The 19,224-nt window shown below is 40.0% G+C and overlaps 1 protein-coding gene across 4 annotated transcripts in view; it reads left to right on the top strand.

Annotated features, from left to right (window-relative positions):
* The window catches only part of NT5C2 (5'-nucleotidase, cytosolic II), a 252,325-nt gene extending 235,950 nt beyond the window's left edge, over positions 1-16,375 (top strand). For all 4 annotated transcript variants that reach the window (XM_073596131.1, XM_073596132.1, XM_073596130.1 and 1 more), the window contains 6 exons: positions 346-412; positions 1,246-1,416; positions 5,065-5,116; positions 6,629-6,689; positions 7,291-7,467; positions 9,727-16,375. In XM_073596131.1, coding sequence (XP_073452232.1) covers positions 346-412; positions 1,246-1,416; positions 5,065-5,116; positions 6,629-6,689; positions 7,291-7,467; positions 9,727-9,972 — 774 coding nt within the window. In that variant the 3' untranslated portion in view covers positions 9,973-16,375. The remainder of the gene's footprint in view (positions 1-345; positions 413-1,245; positions 1,417-5,064; positions 5,117-6,628; positions 6,690-7,290; positions 7,468-9,726) is intronic.
* The last annotated feature ends 2,849 nt before the right edge of the window (positions 16,376-19,224 follow it).

Genomic DNA, 19,224 nt, shown 5'->3' with positions numbered 1-19,224 from the left:
CAGATCCTCATAAAGACAAGAGCATGCATTCAACATTATTTATAAACTTCATTGTAGACACATTAGGGGGAATTAATAAAAGAAAAAGTGTGTAAGACAAATGTTGTCTCGACTGGAGCACAGCCAATCAGCTTTTAAATTTAAATTTTCTAAGCTTTGCGGAAAAAATAAAAGGTAGATTCTGATTGGTTGCTATAGGCGATATCACAAGTTGAGATAGAACTTGTGTTTAATATTGTACGAAAGCAACAACTGCTCTTATGGTCAACATTTTAGAGTTTATATCTCTGATGTGCTATGCTAAATAGAATGGATTCTTATTTAGTTTATTTTTTTTTCTAACAGAACACTGGCAAGCTTAAAATTGGGACCTACACAGGACCATTGCAGCATGGAATTGTCTATTCGGGAGGTATGGAAAACCTGTGGATATCAGAATTAGAGAGAATTAGCAATCTGTGTTTCCTAGGGTGTCAGGCTTCCTTTGACAACTATAGCCCCAAGGAGATTTGCCTTACTATTAGCCTTGTGACCCCTGTCACTGGGAATAAAACGAGGAAAAGTCCAACATTTTGCAGTGACAACTGTCTAAAGGGATTTGACACACCTTGGAAAGATTTCATCTACTTCCTGTCTTGTACACACAATAAAGGGAAATCTTTCCAATTGTACACAAATTATAACCATTCCCTATTTTATCCAAAATGAAAAAGAAAAGTTTTGGCTTTAGATATGCTTTAATGACACAGTGGTTAGCACTTCTGCCTTGCAGCACCAATGTCCTCAGTTTTAATCCCATCCAGAGCATTACAGTTTATTATTTAGAACTACAAGCCAACTGTCGCTAAGGCTGTCGGGATTCATAGCTTTCCATTCACAGAACACTGAGAATGAGTGATACGGGCATAGACTGCATTTTCTAAAAACTTTGACAGCCCCCCCCGATAGCTGTCAAAGTGGGGGAGAGCAGGGCCGGTCCTTTCGTAAAATGTTATGAAAGGTGAATTTATCCTTTAAGTCTTACCTTGCCTAGATTTATAGTCGGCTCTATCCCCACAGCTGTAGCTTGCCACATTTTATAATCCCACAACCAAACTCTTTTTGCATGGTTGTCAGTCTTGTGCAGTTGATCCTCGTTGATATCCAAAACACACGACATACATAAGAGGCTCTGAAACTGTTTTGAGATGCTGATGCAGATTATGAACATATTTAAAGCAATTTTACAATGTTTTTTTTTCTTAGGCTCTTCAGACACTGTGTGTGACCTGTTAGGCGCTAAAGGGAAAGATATACTATATATTGGAGATCACATCTTTGGTGATATTTTGAAGTCCAAAAAGCGTCAGGGATGGAGAACGTTCTTGGTCATCCCGGAGCTGGCACAGGAGCTTCACGTTTGGACAGACAAAAGCTGTAAGAAGTCTCAATCATTCTGTTAATAGAACAGTACTTAATTATAGTAAAATATGGAAGATGGTCTTTAGATACTACTTTAGGACATGGAGTGCAGAGCTATGAATAATTTTAATTATCATTTACCTCTAATTTTCCTAACTGCTTAATGCAATAACAATGTAATACAATTAATCAAGGGTAATGAGTATATTAGGCTATTATTAAGGAAAAAATGGATAGCTGAAATAATTCAACCCTACTTGTCTGTGAAGAACTGGCAGATTTAGCATATTTAATTAGAACATATCTGTTTGTATGTCTGTTTAAATTTCAGACAGTTATTTGTTAAAACAAATAGTAGTTATTATTATTTTGTGTTAAATGGTCGGTCAACTCAATACTGATATTTCAGTTTATAACATATTACTAGCTTATTAAATTATCTCCCCTGATTATATATGTGAATAACCGTAAAATTCCAGGTCCACCCACCTAATGTGGCTGCAAGAAGAAAGTCTCAGTCTATTGGGAGTCTGAGACATCTCTGTAAGAGCCATTATTTAGCAGCAGGAGTGAGACTCCGTGATTGGGTGTGTCTCTGACACTTGTGAGAACTTCTTGGGTGTTTTGGCACTGACAACTGAAATATATCTGTTTTGGGTGGACTGACCCTTTAAGTGCTCATTGATGGAGTCATATTCATTTACCAAAAAATGGTCAATAACTTACCTTGGTACATTGATACAAGCTTTTATGAATTAATAAAGGAGTCTGATCAAAACATTTTTGAGTATTAGCATGGCAAAAAAAGTAAGTGCAGTAATCCATACCAGTAACTCAGAATTTATCTTTTGCTGGTTTAAACTCAGCAAACTGGAATCATTGGTTGTTGTGGGTCACTTTACACAACATCATTTCTCTTTGCACTGCTTTCTGGATAAGCCTGTAAAGAAGAAGTGGATTTAGGCTTGTTTTTCGAATGTACAAGCTCCAGGTGTGGTATCCTGATCCTTGCTTTATCACTACCAAGGCTCAGTTCACACTAGCCCGTCTCCAAAGTCATGCGACTTTCAGTGCAACTTTTGATTCTGACTCTGATACGACTTTGATGTGACTTTTTACACTCTGTGTAGTTGAAGTTGTATTAAAGTTTAGACCAAAGTAGTGGAGAACCTTTTCTAAAGTCGGACAGACGTGTGTAGTATTGATTAAGACAGCTCTCATAGGGAAAACATTGAATTTCACATGTCATTCGATTTGCGGTCTCACAAGTCGGATCCTATGTCGCATCAGTGTGAACCGAGCCTTGGTGTATTCTGGGTCTGGAACAAGCATGCAGCCACTGACATCTGAAAAATATGAGCTGCAGTCCTTTGTTTGTTCCAGATCAGTGACCTATTAGGGATTTGGATAAGATGCCTGGAGCTGCACCTTAAAAAGTTGGGTGAACCATGGCAGACATGACCTGGACATATTTCTGTCCTTTGCTGGTTTACATAAAGATATATTTAAAACCAACATTTTTTTTCTTTAGTTTGCATTAGGCCCCTTTCACACTTGTGCATCTTGGGACTGCAAAGTCGCATGACAAGTCAATCCCCATGATTTCTAATGATAACCATTCAGATATGTGCCAACTTCAAAGTAAGCCTTGTACTAGTTTGGTTTGACTTTCATGCCAGTTGAGGTCCATAGACCTCAAGTTTACACAGGCATTCCCTGAAATTGCTGCAAAATCGCACAATTTTTGGCAGTGTGAAAGGGACTTTAGAGAGCAGAAGGGTTAGCAATCATGTCATATTTTTATTGAAATCTTCGTCCCTGCTGGGGAGATTCACCTTTGCTCTTTGTCTTGGTGTTCATTGCCAATGGGATGAAAAGTGAGGGAATATTCAAAATGTTTGTGCTGTCACTGATGCAAGAGGAAATGGGAAATCTTTCAATGGGGAATACTTGTTATGGTGGCAAATAAGGCTGAATTTACATTGTTCCATGTGTGTTAGAGAGCATGGTAACGACCACGTGTAGATGTGAATGGACCCTCCAAGTTTCTTTTTCAAAACACATAGATGTGAACCAGCCAACATAGGAAACAATAGGATTTCTACTTGTAATGCATTTTCATGCATCAAAATGCTTTTTTTTTTTTTTTTTTTGCATGACTATGGACAAGCTTAATAGGCTGTAGGAGAAGATTTCCTTCACTTTGGAGATATTTATTCTCTCTTCCTGCTTCTGAAAGGAGAAGTGCAGCCAAAACCTGTTTTCAGCAGACTGCGGGCTGAAGTCACTATGTAAAGCGTGTTTGTCTTGAATGTGACAGCAGCGTTAGAAGCAGCTTCGAGCCTCTGATGGATGCAGTAGTGCGTTGACGTGCGTAACTGTACTAGGCCCAGTATGTACAAGTTGAAAAACCTGAATTGCAAAGCTGCTTCTAATATTAACACTTCTCAAATTCTTTTCTAAGCCTCAGATGCTAATAAAGAGTTTTACATCCCACTGATCCACCAGGGGGAATTCATATGAAAGCTTGTATCTTTTACTGAATGTTAATCATTGATTGACCAGGCATCTGATGCCTCTGGACCTTTTAGTGTCAATCCACCCACAATATCTCTTCTTCCTGTTATCCTGACTCCTGCCACAGCTTCATTCAGATCACATGCTAAGGAGGGGACTGAATCCTTCTATAGTGGTGGGCAATGAGGAACTGTATTGCTTAGTATGTGATGTGACAGTGGAGGTCAGGCTGCCAGTTGGTTGAGAGGTTGGTTTTGGGTGGACTTACACTTTAATGTACTTTGTGTAAGTTTGATAACTCCATCTCTGAACAGTGGACAGGATAATAGCCTAGAGAAATATATCAGTATATTGGTAAGCAGATGACCCCAACTAGGCTGTTGTAGATAAGTGCAGGTGAGGGTTAAAATCGTTATATTGTGCAGGACATGTTTTCATGTCACCCAGAGGAACTTTAACCCTACATAGGATTGCAGAAACTCATGTGCATGAGGTGCCTCATCAAGAGTCCACCATCTTTTTTGCTGAGTGCCAAAAGTAAGATTTAATTTTTTCCCCCCTTAATCCTACTCGAGTGCTGCTTCAAATAAAATGTATCTTTTTTCCAATGTGTATTTAAACACGCACACATACGGTGTATTTCTTCTCGCTTCTTAGTTTTCGAAATCCATCCCCAGGTCGTTCCCGCCTTGCTTTGTTTCCTTCCTATTCTGGCTGTTTCCTGGCATCCTTCCCCCCGTACCCATGTCCTGAGTGTCACATGACACGGCTTGATGTCTTCACTATGGCTTCATTCTGTGGGTGGCATGCTAAGATTCGGGCAGGCTTGCACAATGGCATTTATTGACACTCGGCTGCCATAGGGTCCTCCAGCTTGGCAATAGACCTTGTGGTAGTGAGATGGGTCAGATCCAGACTGTGCTTGTTATACTTCGGGCAGTTTGTCTCTTCATAGTGTTTCTGTTTTGTGTGTCTCTATTGTCACTCCCATGCCTAGAAATCTCTGGCTTTGGTGTTCCTGCTTCCTGCTTTCTTTTTCTGTTATCAAGTGTTTGCCTAAAATAGACACCAATTTATGTTGTTTTGTTCTTATTATGACTTCCATGTTAAGTGCTTCATATACTCCTGTTATTTTATTTAATTCAGCACTTTTTGAGGAGCTTCAGAGCTTGGATATCTTCTTGGCAGAACTGTACAAGTAAGTAGTATGTGATTCTTTTGTGAGTGTACAAGATGGGAGGAGTAATATCATGATTTGGTCTTCAGAGCTGTAGCAGGAATATGAAGCTACTCTTGTATCCTTGAAACCGCTCTGAGGTCCTGTGTATCTCTCTCTCCAGCTTGGGGTGCTGGTAGCCTCTGGGTACCATCATCTCCCCACACTGTTTGTATGCAAAAGTAGCAAAGCCACACACCAGTGACCTCTTACATGCAAAAACTTTATTCTGTCAGCAATGACAGAGACACTACACGTGACATTGTTTATTGTAATGTGTCAGAGGAAGGATATGGAAGGAGTGTATCTATCATTGCTGACAGAAGAAAGTTTTTGCACACAAGGAATCAGCGGTGTTAAGTTTCGCTGCATTTTCATATGCAAGCAGGAATATAAAGCTTTATTTAATCATATGAACATATTACTATACCCATAATAAGGTGTTGGAGTAAAGCAAGGGCAATATCCTATATTTCTCCTTCAGCAGCTGTTGAGGGTCAGTATTAAATGCACATGTACCTGTGCATTGCAGTGCAACCTGAAGACCTATAAAAACACCAATACGTAATTGGCTTTAAAGGACAATTTCACTTTTTTTTTTTTTTTTTTTTTTAAATTAGATTTTTTTGGCAGGCAGAAAATGTGCATTTATTTTTATTTTTTTCCCAAGGAGCCTGCAGAGCTTTGCACCTGCAATCAGCTGATCGCTGGTGTAATCCCACAATCACAGGGTGTGAGGGGCTTGGAGGGGAAGGATGCAGATGCTGGAACATGTTACATGTTCCACCCTAAAGATGGGTTGAACATGTAACATGTTCCAAAGTTAAACTTATCCTTTTAAGGCCATAGACAGATGTTTGTTTCAGATTTGATTTGTCCAACCAATGATTTACCAACAGCTGTGTAACGTTAGGGATTTCTTAGACATGGACACTAGGCAGATAACATTACTTATTCGTGGAAAATTATGAAATCTATTTTACCTATAATTGGGATAAGTAATTGAATCTGTCAGGACATTGTAGTTCAGTTTTAAATAGTCTGTTCAAAGCAGATTACTGAAGCAAGAACTGCCCTGTCAGTTCTGCTAAATGGAAAAGAAAGGGTGCTGGCAGGAGCAGGAGGAATCTTGGTACATAACCTAAAAACTCCAGTAAAGGAGTGTGGTAAGGTCAGAACTTCTGTCAGGTGCTGTTTGGGTCCATGCTGGTTAGGATTTCCCATCATTTCTTTACAGCTACTGGGACAGGAAGTGAGGGAAAATCACAGCAAGGACACAGATGTCAATAAAAGCCTGAGAGTTGTCCTTCCATACTCCAATCAAAACTGACAAAAAGGTTTAGGTTGGAGTTGAGCTCCAATTCAGCATATGGTTCAGTAGTTGGCATGTACTCCAGCCTTACACGGTTAAACAGTCTGTCATATCTTGAGGACATCTGTTTTACAAATTCTTCTTTATGTGGATGAATTTACACTGAAAATGATCTATTCTAGACACCTGGACAGTAGCAGTAACGAGAGGCCAGACATCAGCTCCATCCAGAGGCGAATTAAGGTATTACAACCATGTATTCTCAGAAGTAATTTCCTCTTGTTACTGATTAGTAAAACAGTATGTGGCATCTCATTCAGTTTTTTGTTAATATTAAATACATGGTGAAGTCACTGTATATAATAAGCAGCTGTGTTTTTGTAGATTGCTCTCTGAAAGCTCAGGGGTGTAAAATCAGATTTCTCTGTGCTCTAAATCAGTGGTCATCAACCCTGTCCTCAGGGCCCACTAACAGGCCAGGTTTTATGTATGTGAGCAGCAAATGATATCTCCTGTGATGTGTTTCAGTTGTCTTGCAAACCTGGCCTGTTAGTGGGCCCTGAGGACAGGGTTGATGACCACTGCTCTAAATAGTATTGCCAAGATGATAATATCCAATATAAAGTAACTCTCTTTCTGACGTATTTTATTACACAAACACCCAAACTAGTCTCTTCAATATACATGCACACTATGTGAAGGAATCCTTTATGCTTTTATTAGATTCTTGCAAAACTAGGTCATAGTTTGGAATTTTGATTGGGATACACATCTCTACAAACTCTACAAATTTTAGAAATGCAGATGTTAATAACGCTTATTTGTCTCTTTATGTGTTCTGCAGAAAGTCACTCATGACATGGACATGTGCTATGGGATGATGGGAAGCCTTTTCCGCAGTGGCTCCCGTCAGACGTTGTTTGCCAGTCAGGTTATGAGATATGCAGATCTGTATGCAGCCTCCTTCATCAATCTCTTGTATTACCCATTCAGCTATCTCTTCAGAGCAGCACATGTCTTGGTAAGTTTCTCTTCACCCAGCATCTGCTTTGATGTCTGTGCCCCTCAGCAATATGACTGCTGGACAGTATACATACATTTTCAATAAGAACTTATCAACCACTCTGTTACTAGCAGAGGAATTCCTTTTTGGCAGGTGTAGAATTTCTTATTTTTTTTATACAAAAAATATGGAGAATGCTATTGCTGATCTATTTTTAAGAAAAGCTAGATGCCTAGCTTTAATTTGTTTCAGCATTTTGAGTCTGAACTGGAACAAACATGCAACATCCAAAATTCAAATCCAAGCTCCTGATCTGCATATTGTGGGATGGATCAACATGACACCTATACAACTAGCATTCTCAAAAGGAAAGGTTTGTAAAGGCAGGCTCCATATTTTCACAGCACACACTTCAATTGTAAACATTGAAGTAAATCTAGTGTTTAACCACTTCAGCCCCGGAAGGATTTACCCCCTTTATGACCAGAGCCCTTTTTGCAATTCGGCACTGTGTCGCTTTAACTGACAATTGCGTGGTCCTGCGACGCTGCACCCAAACAAAATTTACATCCTTTTTTTCCCACAAATAGAGCTTTCTTTTGGTAGTATTTGATCACCTCTGCGGTTTTTATTTTTTGCGCTATAAACAAAAAAAGAGCGACAATTTTGAAAAAAAGAAATATTTTTTACTTTTTGCTATAATAAATATCCCCAAAAATATATAAAAAAAACTATTTTTTTTTTCTCAGTTTAGGCCAATATGTATTCTTCTACATATTTTTGGTAAAAAAATCGCAATAAGCGTATATTGATTGGTTTGCGCAAAAGTTATAGCGTCTACAAAATAGGGGATAGATTTATAGCATTTCTCTTATTAAACTTTTTTTTTTTTTTTATTAGTAATGGCGGTGATCTGCAATTTTATTGTGACGGCAACATTACGGCGGACACTTTTGACACCATTTTGGGACCATTGTCATTTATAAAGCGATCAGTGCAAATAAAAATGCACTGATTACTGTGTAAATGGCAGGGAAGGGGTTAAATACTAGGGGGCGATCAAGGGGTTAAGTGCATCCTAGGGAGGTGTTCTAACTGTGGGGGGGATGGGCTTCCAATGGTCTTCCCGATGACAGGGTGCAGTAGATCATTGTTTACATAGGCATCTCCCCATTCTACCTTCCACACCGCAATCCTAGGCCGCAGGCGAACATCGAGTTCCCGGGACCAGCGGGCACACTAGGCGGCAAATTTAAGGGGACGTACAAGTACGCCAATTTGCCTGCCTGTTCCATTCTGTCGACATACATCTTTGTGTGGCGGTTGGCAAGGGGTTAATATCACACATTCATTAGCCAATGAAGGCTTACCTTTAATTCTTAATAATGTCATAGATAATGTGTATTGGATTGCTTGTAAAATTTGAATTTGTTGAATAATCCAACTAGGGAGATTTGCATGGATTATTGATTTTACCAGATCAATTTATTTCAGGGGTACGAGACTCTTTGTGACATTGGGGTTGATTTACTAAAATTAGAGAGGGCAAAATCTGGTGCAGCTGTGCATAGAAACAAATCAGCTTTTTTTTTTGGTCAAAGCCTAATTGAACAAGCTGAAGTGAGAACCTGATTGGGTACCATGCACAGCTGCACCAGTTGTAGTAAATCAACCCATTGTAACAAAATACAGCTTAAGGCTGGTTTCACAGTTGTCCCTGAACTGGACCCCTGCTGTGAACCACATCCGCACTAGGTGTGAACCCAGTCTTGAGCATGTAGACTTTAGGCCTCGATCATTAGCAAATACTGAGCAGTCATGCAAGATGTATCATTAAAGCAATTAAATAGAAGACATTTTAAACATGTTTTGTCGTATTTCCAGATGTCTGAAAACAAAAAGACCTGACACCCATAGTAGCCAATTATCTTCTCACAACTGCTTTTTTCTAACATTATCAAAAAGCTTGTGTCGATGGGCAAATGCAGCTCGCTTTTAGGTACTTTCTGCTTGCATTCGGGATCAGTTTGAGATGTTTCTGAGTTTTACAGTTCATTGAGCTGTATATTTTACCTGCATTTGACCTCCTAAGCTGCAATATTTTGCTTTAAGTTAGAAGCTGTTAAAAAGTTAGAAGGCAGTTATGACATTAAAAAAGCCCATCGACACACTCCCCAATACAAAAAAGGTGAAAGCTGACTGGCTGCAACACAGGCATTTCTATGAGCCATTTTAGTAAATAATAAGTTTAAACTTTCAATGTATGTTTGTTTGTAGATGCCCCATGAATCTACCGTGGAGCATATTCATGTAGATGTTAATGAATCTGAATCCCCACTGGCAACGAGAAACAGCAGTTCCCTGGACTACAAAGACTCTGACTTCAAGCGGCATCATTTGACTCGCTCCATCAGTGAGATCAAACCTCCCAACCTCTTCCCACTGACCCCACAGGAGATTACACACTGCCACGATGAGGATGATGATGAGGAAGAAGAGGAGGAGGAGGAGGAGGAGGAGTAAAATCCTGCAAGACAAGCATTATCCTAAACGGAGTCACTGTAATATTTTACAAAGAAACATTTCCTTCCATGAGAGAATTTTCCATTCACACACAGAGAAAGAAACATTTATTTTTCTCTTTGATTTCCTTTTTGTTTTTCCCGTCCAAAGTTCTGAATGCAAGTTGGTATTTGCACTCTCTTCCTCCAGGTCGTACATTTCTGTCAGAGAGTTCCGTGGACCTCTTCTGTGAGAGATGTGGCACAGTATTTACTACATTCTGTTTTCTATTGTAGGTTTTTATACTTCCAAAACCATCCCGCAATGTTGTGTTTGCAGAGCTGATGGATAATGAGGCACACAGCTCCTTTGAGCACATAGGTTTTGTATATTACAGAACAGCACCTTCTCTATTGGTGCTGTAGTTAAAGAATTATTTAGCTCAGGCAGTGGAGTGCTTGATGTGTTCCATTTCAGTTACCAGTTAATGGTTGTCCTACACGAAGTCCGTTAAGATAAGTTGGGGATTTGCTGTCTTTCTCTGATCTGGAAATAGTGACATGAGTGCCCCCTAGTGGACATCAAAATCCTGCCAAAGTTTAATATACAAGATTGCCAAGGGCAGCCTATGCTCTTATGCAGTGATTGTCAGATTTCCAGCATAGTACTTGTTTTGCAACTTGTCACTAAATGTGCTGCAGTAGAGTCAGCCCTTTTATGTTTCATTAAGGGATTGATTTAAAAGGAACCTTGCATCAAAATCTAAGCTCTGCTTATTCTTTTGTGCCCCAGCCCTCTATATAAAAAGGTGAGACAAAAAAGAATTCAGATAAAAATCGAATTGCCTTATAGCAACCCTTCCACCCTTGATACTTAGGAGAGGATGATGTCATGGTCCCTCCTGTGAAATCCTGGGAAAGTTGGGGATCACAGATCTCAAGAGAAGATGTTCTGGCACAGTCCGGCAGATTTCTAATCCTTTCCTTTCTCAGAATTCTGCCAGAAGGATGTTGCCCACATTTAGGCCTCACAGGCAGAACAGTTGTAAGGTAGGTATATATTCTTTAAAACATGTAATGCCGCATTTTTACACAGGCGGTCAGAGATCTAAGGGGTAGGCATTCTGATGCAGGGTTTGCTCTATTAAAAAGATCTGTTTGCAGTAAATATAGAAACCAGTCAGATCTCCTCTTTTCTCAGTGGACATCAGACTGTAAAAAAGTGTCTTCCGATTGGGTTACACTGCTTTTTCACCCTAATAGTTTACTGATTCCTGGTGAATTGATAAATAACAGTTTAATGCACACATGACTGCCTTCACTGTATTTGTAATTATTCATGGTTACAGTGTTGCAAAGTGTACTTTTAAGTTTTTGCTGTGATTTTTTTTTTTTTAATATAAAAAAAAAAAAAAAACACTTATTTAATAGGTGAGCATTTGTGGTCTCATAGACCACTGCTTTCAAATGCTTTGCTTTGTATTTCTCTGGAAATATTGTAAGGGTTGATAATATACTGTTCTAGCTAGTGCTTTTCTTTTGTGTTTAGCGGTATATACAGAGCGTTGTTAGAAATTATTCTAACTAGAGGAGCACATTACAGGACAGCACAATGCTGCAGATTTGTGTTTGTCATGTATCTGATCACACTCATTTATTGTGTGTTCATTCCCTCCATGATAGAAGTGCCGGCAGCTTTTTGTATATTGCAGCATGGGCATCTCCATTTGTCACATTTTTGTTATACATTAGGCATACACACAAGGTTGTCATTTCATCCTGCTAATGTTGTTTCTTAGCAGGTCAGACATTGAGGTGCATAATAAGAAAATGGTGACAACCAATGTCTGGTTGTCTGTCTCTGTGCTATGCATTGTAAACACTTCACGCCAAGAAGCAACATTCGGAAACTGGATTAAAGGACCAATACACCTACAATACAGTTTGCCTCATATAAAAGAACTGCTTCCTCCCTTCCTCTTCAGTACCTACACTAACGAAGTGTGGAAGGACCAGATCCTCTAGCAGGTTTTTCACTTTCTGTCCCACTGATACCCAGGTCATCTCCCAGAGTTGAACAGGTTATCCCTTTTTATAGAATCCTATAGAGAATATCCTAGGAAGCCAGTGACACCATCACCAGCCCCTAGTGCATTTTCCCAAGAAACGTAGGAAGAATGCACTGAAGAAAAACAGGGAGGTCAGATCACCGCATTATCCTGCTTTTCAGTGAAGGAAAATCCTCTTAGTGGGTACAAGGACAAAACCTGACAGGGGATCCAACCTTTTATCCAGAAGACATTTAGAGTTCAGATTTAAAATCAACCAAGATCAGAGATAGTAAACTGATGATGGTAAACTGAAATAAATATATATATTTGTGAACATTATTAGCAACAGATCAGATGTTGATAAATGGACATAATTTATGTTTACTGGACCTTTTGAGTAGAGCCTGTTGACATGTAATAGCCTGTACATTGTTCCAAAGCACAATATAGACCGGCACACACATCTATGTATTCTGAGCGGAGTCTGGTCAGAAAGAGTATAGAGATCTCGTGTGCTGTCCGTGTTGGATAGTAGGGATGATCACTTCTGTAACTGTGAAATCACTTCTCTTTTTCTGTATTGTAGAGTATGTTTTATCTTCAGCAATCCTGTACTGATCATATTCAAAACACAGATTCTTGTGAATACTGCACAGATGTTTTCTAAGTCATGTTGTGTGTAGAAGAAACCTAGGGAACTGTGTTTTTACCCATTTACAGAATTGTATAATACATTAAGCATGTTTGCATTGTAATGCAGTGCATGTCTGTGTTTTCAGAAGTCATAGCCCCAGCCTGAAGCTTTTGGGGCATGCTGGGATCTGTAGTGATAGCACAGACAAACAGGTCCTCTCACTGATGCCCATGTGCAGAAACCAGTATACTGTAGTGAATCCACATACAGCCTTGCTCCAGTTTGGTACTTACTAATGTCAGTAGTTGTAGAATTGTTGCATTTATGCAATCTACAAAAATCATATTTTGAAAGAACTCCTGTGCACATCGTATTCTCTAACCTTCCATATGCATAGTCCTTGCTCTATGCCCTTCAATGAATGTGTATGTTGATCTTTCCTTTTAACCTTTACATTTTATTAGTAGAAGATTTTAGTTTAAATTTGTAGTTATTTTTTGTGTTTTATAGATTTAAAATAAGCTCTGCCATTATATCTGTTTTTTCCAACAGGGCATTTGTGACTGATAACATATTTATCCTTGTTTGACGCATTATTTTGTGTATTGAAAGTGACCAATATAGTGTGTTTCCGCTTTTTTTTTTTCTGTTAAGATTGCAAGTTCTATAATGTGATTTTCTTTTTTTTTAGCCCCAGAGTAGGTGGGTGGAGTACTATGCTTTGTTTTACTCCAGGTACCTTTATTATAGCGTTGATATATTGAATGGCTTAAATAAGAAGAGGTGATAATAAGCTCCAGTTGTATCGCCTCTCCTGAGGCTTGGTCCGATGTGTGCTTTCCTACTATATGGTCTCTAATTGCTTGAACTGCAGCTGCATACAGGTCCGTGTTCAGTAGTTCCTGGACCTGCACAGTCCACCTTTTTAACACATTTCATGAAAAGTCCTATACCAGCCGGAGAAAGGACTCAGATTCCCTCTCTACTTTCAAGAGGTATATTAGAAAATGAATCCTGAAATCCAATAGATTACCATTGGCAGCTTTTCCACTTTTCTATTCTTCCATGTTCATAAATTAGCCTTACAGTAAAGTCATTAAATACAAAAGTGTGATGGCTTTACTGCTGCCTCTGCTGCATTCATTGGTTTACTGAGCTATGCATACTTACTGTAGATTTATGTATCACTTTGTTTTGATAGATCCATTCACACACACATACTCAAATTCTGAATTGTTTGAATTCAATTTGAATTTATTCATTCATACTGTGATTTATTGGTTATTTGTTCATTTCAGTTGATACAAAATATAGATGATCTTGGCAAGACCTTAATAGCATAATAATACTAGTATATACTGATCTAGGATGTTAAATCTACCATGTAATGTATATATCATCTCAAACATGATCTCAGTATAGTTTATGGTGTGCCCATTTATACCCCATAAACGTTGGCATAGACTAGGGGTACAATTGGACTGTGGTGGGGGTTTACAGAAACCTTGGACAGAATTAATTGAGACAACCCAACTTAAACCGTACACCTCATTATTGTCATCTAAATTTCAGTGATCATCTGTCTCCTCTTTATTTTCACAACTCCTTTGTCTTGACAGCCACTAAATAAATTAAAATATTTACTGCTAAATGACAGCTGCTGGGCAACAAACCAACTATTTTAAAGCCAACTCCTACCAATGATTTTTCAAAGCTGAATAGGAAAATTTCCAAACTATCCTTGCAATGAGGCCTACAAGAGTTAATAGCTCATTTTTGAATAGCATTAAAATTTTACTTGCCTGATCCCTCACTCCCCCAGCAGCCAGTGCTTTCCTGTTCCCTCCAACATTTTCAGGTTATGGACAGGCCCTTAAGGTCCTTGCAGTACAGGACTGCTGGTCCTGCATTGTATGTTATGATGTCAGAGTGTCTGTGACTGACAAAGAGTGCCAAAGAGAAGAGGCTATAGGGGGCTAACGGGGAAAAGGGAAGCCTGCGGGAATGAAGGATAAGGTAAGTAAAAAAGCTTTTTAATGGTACCCTAAATAAAAGCCTGCATTTAACCCTTTCAATGTTGGGGGGGGGCCCTCTGCAAGGGTAGCTTTGAGTTTCCCCCGCATAGTTTAGCTTTAATTTTGAATAGCATTAGGAAGGGTTAAAACATCTGGTTTTATATGTCACACTTAAGATTTCCCAATGCCACCAGTGGAAAGAATCACCTGGTCAGGAATGAGGGCCAATCTCCTTCATGGGGGACGCAGCAATAAAATCCCGGTAGAGGTTTTAAACTTTCCTTGCCCTACTGGATAATGTGTGTTGGTTGCTGCCTATGTCCCTGTTGAAGGGGATATCCCCTGACTTCTACAGGGGACTTCTACTTCTGTGAAATCTCAAAAAAATGGACACAATGACCGAGGTTCTAACCCTTCCACACTGCCCACAACGGAAAAAAAAATTTTTTCCTTATGTTGGGGCCTACCGTTGCAGGTGCTTCAAAAAGGAGGAAACTTATTCCATTACTACATGGACAGGCCAAAAAGAAAAGCACACAATCTATGGTGTCACGTGGGTGAAGTTCTTGTAGAACCTGGGAAAGGCAATTGAGGCGTGTCCAGTGATTAAAAGACTGATTTTAATGCAATACAAGTTACATCTCTTATGCAGTTTAGTTCAATTTAAACAAAATGGCACACATTAGGGTAAGCCATTTGGTGATTGTGAGTGGAGTATTCAGCTTATCTACAATATTCAGAATATCTACAATATCTACAACATTCAGAATATCTACAATATTCACAAGATGCTTTCAGCTATGTCACAATTTCATAATAATATGATTGGCTGAGTGTTAGGTAAAGGTGTGCATATGCTGACTTATTACAACAACAAATGAAACTATTTTAGACTTGATCCAATCTAAACGCATATGAAGTGAGAACACCTCCAGATTATACATTAGGATCTGTTTATCAAAGTTTTCATCCATGATTCATACAAAATTCAGTTTTCATCTTAGGTGAAAGTTGTGTGACTCGAGTGAAATCACTGATAAGTAGACCCCTTAGAGTCTAATAAGCAACTACCTGATATTCAGTAGTTGGCATATAAATTTGGGGTGTATGATGAAGCATTGTTAAAGTGGACCATCATAAAGTCATATATGTCACAGTGCTGAGCTACAAGCCAATCAGATCTGTACAGCTTGGCCAAGACTACATATGGCCATATCTGTTTAAACATGATTTGTATGTGTGCCAAGACTTTTCAACATGGTTGCTTCTCCTGCCTGGATCTAACAGTAGATCTAATTTTCATAATGTGCTTTTATTTTGTAGCTCCAATTTTTTATGTATTAGTAGGAGTGCAGAGACAAGCCCATCATGTAATAATAGGTGGAATTTCTTGTTGTTCCTTTACTTTGCTAGATTAAGTTTTGGTTAAACTCGTAGCTACAAAAATGTTTTACTGACTGAAATTTTTCTGGATACTGTTTTGTGTATAATTGCCTTTTTTCCTGTGTTTGGGAAAAACCATATGAACCATCTATTTCTCTGCAAGATGCTGGACAATAATTCCCCACACTGTAGCTGGAAGCATGCTTCTTGTGGAGGCTCTGCTTGCTGGGAAGGTGTATTCACCTTTCCCGCTAGTTCCATACTCTGTTATGAAATGAGTTATATTCTTTACTGGTTTGTAAATTTCACTATACTGTACAATCAATAAATTTTAAGCAGATATGTTTTTTGTGTATGTTCCTTTTTATTGTGTGCATGTGTTTATATTGGACTTTATAAAATAATTTTGAATAATTTGTGACTTTTGCTGTACTTTAGAGCACTATGCTTTGCCCTAAAAATATTTAGATCAGTACATAAAAATTCTGACAACTATTTAAAAAAAAAAAAATCTTTTTTTTATTTTATTAAGTTTTCTAAAAGGACAAACTCCATTACAAAAGTACAAAAATAAACCCCAAATAGACCACAATGAAGGCTGCGCAGAACCTCCTACCCCTCAAACAAAAGCAAACCCTCCACCCCCCTCACTCTGTGGGTAAGAAGACCCTTCCCAACCATGCGACTAAGTACATAAACCCAGATGATAGTTGTGCAAACAAAGTAGACATTTAGGCTGAAAGAATTATGTGAGCCCCAAATAGGGCCTAGCCCCTAACAAACAACAACACTACTCACCATCTCCGATCACTCTTAAAACAGCTGAGGAAAATGTCAAGCCAACAGTGTTTGGAAGAGGAGACATGCCAACTCAGGGCTCAAAATTGCAAGTCCTGAGCCACTAGCCAGGCCTTAAGAGTTACTCGCCACCAGTTGCCCCACCCAACCCGTTCTCCCCTTCCCTGCCCCTAAACGCGCCCTCGTAAATTATCTCATGAAATTACACTGTTAAATGTTTTATGCAGAATGAAGTTCCAAAAATAAATATTAACAATATTACCATAAAGCATATCAGTGCCCATCAAATGCAGCTTTACGGTGCCCATGAATGCAGCCTCACTGTGCCCATCAAATGCAGCTTTACAGTGCCCATAAATGCAGCCTCACTGTGCCCATCAATGCACTCACACTCTGCCCATCAATGCAGCCTCACTCTGCCCATCAATGAAGTCATACTGTGCCCATTATTGCAGCCTCACTGTGCCCATCAAATGCAGCTTTACGGTGCCCATGAATGCAGCCTCACTGTGCCCATCAATGCAGCTTCACTGTGCCCATCAACGCAGCTTCACTGTGCCCATCGATGCAGCTTTACTGTGCCCATGAATGCAGCCTCACTGTGCCCATCAATGCAGCCTCACTGCCCATCAATGTAGCTCACTGTGCCCATGATTGCAGACTCACTGTACCCGTGAATGCAGCCTCACTGTGCCCGTGAATGCAGCCTCACCTTGCCCATAAATGCAGCCTCACTGTGCCCGTGAATGCAGCCTCATTGTGCCCGTGAATGCAGCCTCACTGTGCCCATCAGTGCAGCCTCACTGCCCATCAATGCAGCTCACTCTGACCATCATCAATACAGACTCACCATGGATGATGGATCACACACACAGTGGGCATCTCCCGCTGAGTGTCACAGAGCTGGGTCTGTGTTCGTCTGTGTGGTAACAAGGTCCCGCCCCCCTAGACCGGCTCGTGTGATAGTAGATGGAACACTGATTGTATCAGTGTTCCCCCTATCTCACGAGCCGGTCTAGGGGGGCGGGACCTTATTACAGTGCTGCCGAACACAGACCCAGCTCCGTGACACACAGCAGGAGATACCCGCTGTGTGTGTGATACACAAGAGGAGGAGGCAAGAGAGAGGCCTCAGCTCAAAGCGGCCCCAGGGCAGTCTGGTCCTGCCGCTCTGTGTCCTCCGGCTAACAGGTTCCTGGCTGATCGCTTTTGGCAGAAATGGTGCAGGCGTTTTTACAGGACATCGGAGCGGCCGGGGGGGCAGAGAACCTGATCTGCCCCTGCTCCTCACTCGCCCTACACTAAATTCCACATGCAAAATGTGAGCAGGCGAGTGGAATTTTTGAGGGCTGCCGTAACTAATCTATTTTGTGTTCTGTCCCCCAGCCACTCGGGGTGAAAGGGAAGCCATGTAGGATTACCCATTTGTTACTGAGATCCAGAAACCCCACACCTTCTTTGCTAGGACATCCCCAAGACAGATATGTAGCCTTAAAAAAAATAGAGTGCTGCATTCACCAATCCCTTCCAAGTGTTCACCGTCTTCCCCTATAAAATGATTGCTTTTTGAGCATAGAAAAGTAGTATGCTCAACAGTGTCCTCTGAGTGACCATATTTACAAGTACCTCTATAAGGCCCATAAAGCTTGTTTAGCTGGTGTATAGTAAATGCGATGAAGGAATTTATACTGTATCACATGGTCTCTCCCCAAAATCAGATGTTGAAAAGTGAAATCCCACATGTCATTACATTCCACATGTAAATTGGGGACACCTCCTTCCCATCTGTCTCTCTACATCTGACAATTGCAGGGGATCTGTTAGAGAACAACTCCTTTAGATGTTGCAAATAGTGGTTCATACAGAGTAACAGGTCGTAACAATCATTCAAGAGAATCACTAGATCGGCCAAACCAAATTGGGGGACAAAGGCATGCCGCAGCTGTAGGTAGCGAAAAAGAAACAAATTAGGGAGGTCAATTTTTCTTTCTTTAATGGTCAAAGGTCAATAGTTTGTCTCAAGAAACAATGTCTCTTACGGTCTTGATCCCTTTGTCTGCCCACAATGCTCGGGTGGGGATCCCAGGGGTTTCACCCATAGAGGGGAAGATGGTGAAACTCTGGCATTCTCGAGGGAAAATTTATGGACCAGTACCTAATCATGTAGTGTTGTTTTCATTAGACCTATGATTGTGTGAGGTGCTTGGCAACGTCGCCATCATCTCCCACCAACCGCCTGTTTGCAAAGACCAAATGAGTTGCAAAGTAGTATCTATTAATCAGGGCGTGCCAAGCCTCTTTGCCCTGCAGTTCCTGGTGTACTTTAATCCCTATCTGAGGATGAGATCAGGGCCAAAAAAAGGAACTAATGTTTCCATTAATCTTTTGGAAAT

This window comes from Aquarana catesbeiana, linkage group LG08 (genome assembly GCF_042186555.1).
Source record: "Aquarana catesbeiana isolate 2022-GZ linkage group LG08, ASM4218655v1, whole genome shotgun sequence".
In the NCBI taxonomy this organism is placed as follows: domain Eukaryota; kingdom Metazoa; phylum Chordata; class Amphibia; order Anura; family Ranidae; genus Aquarana; species Aquarana catesbeiana.
This window is presented reverse-complemented; position numbering and strand designations above follow the sequence as displayed.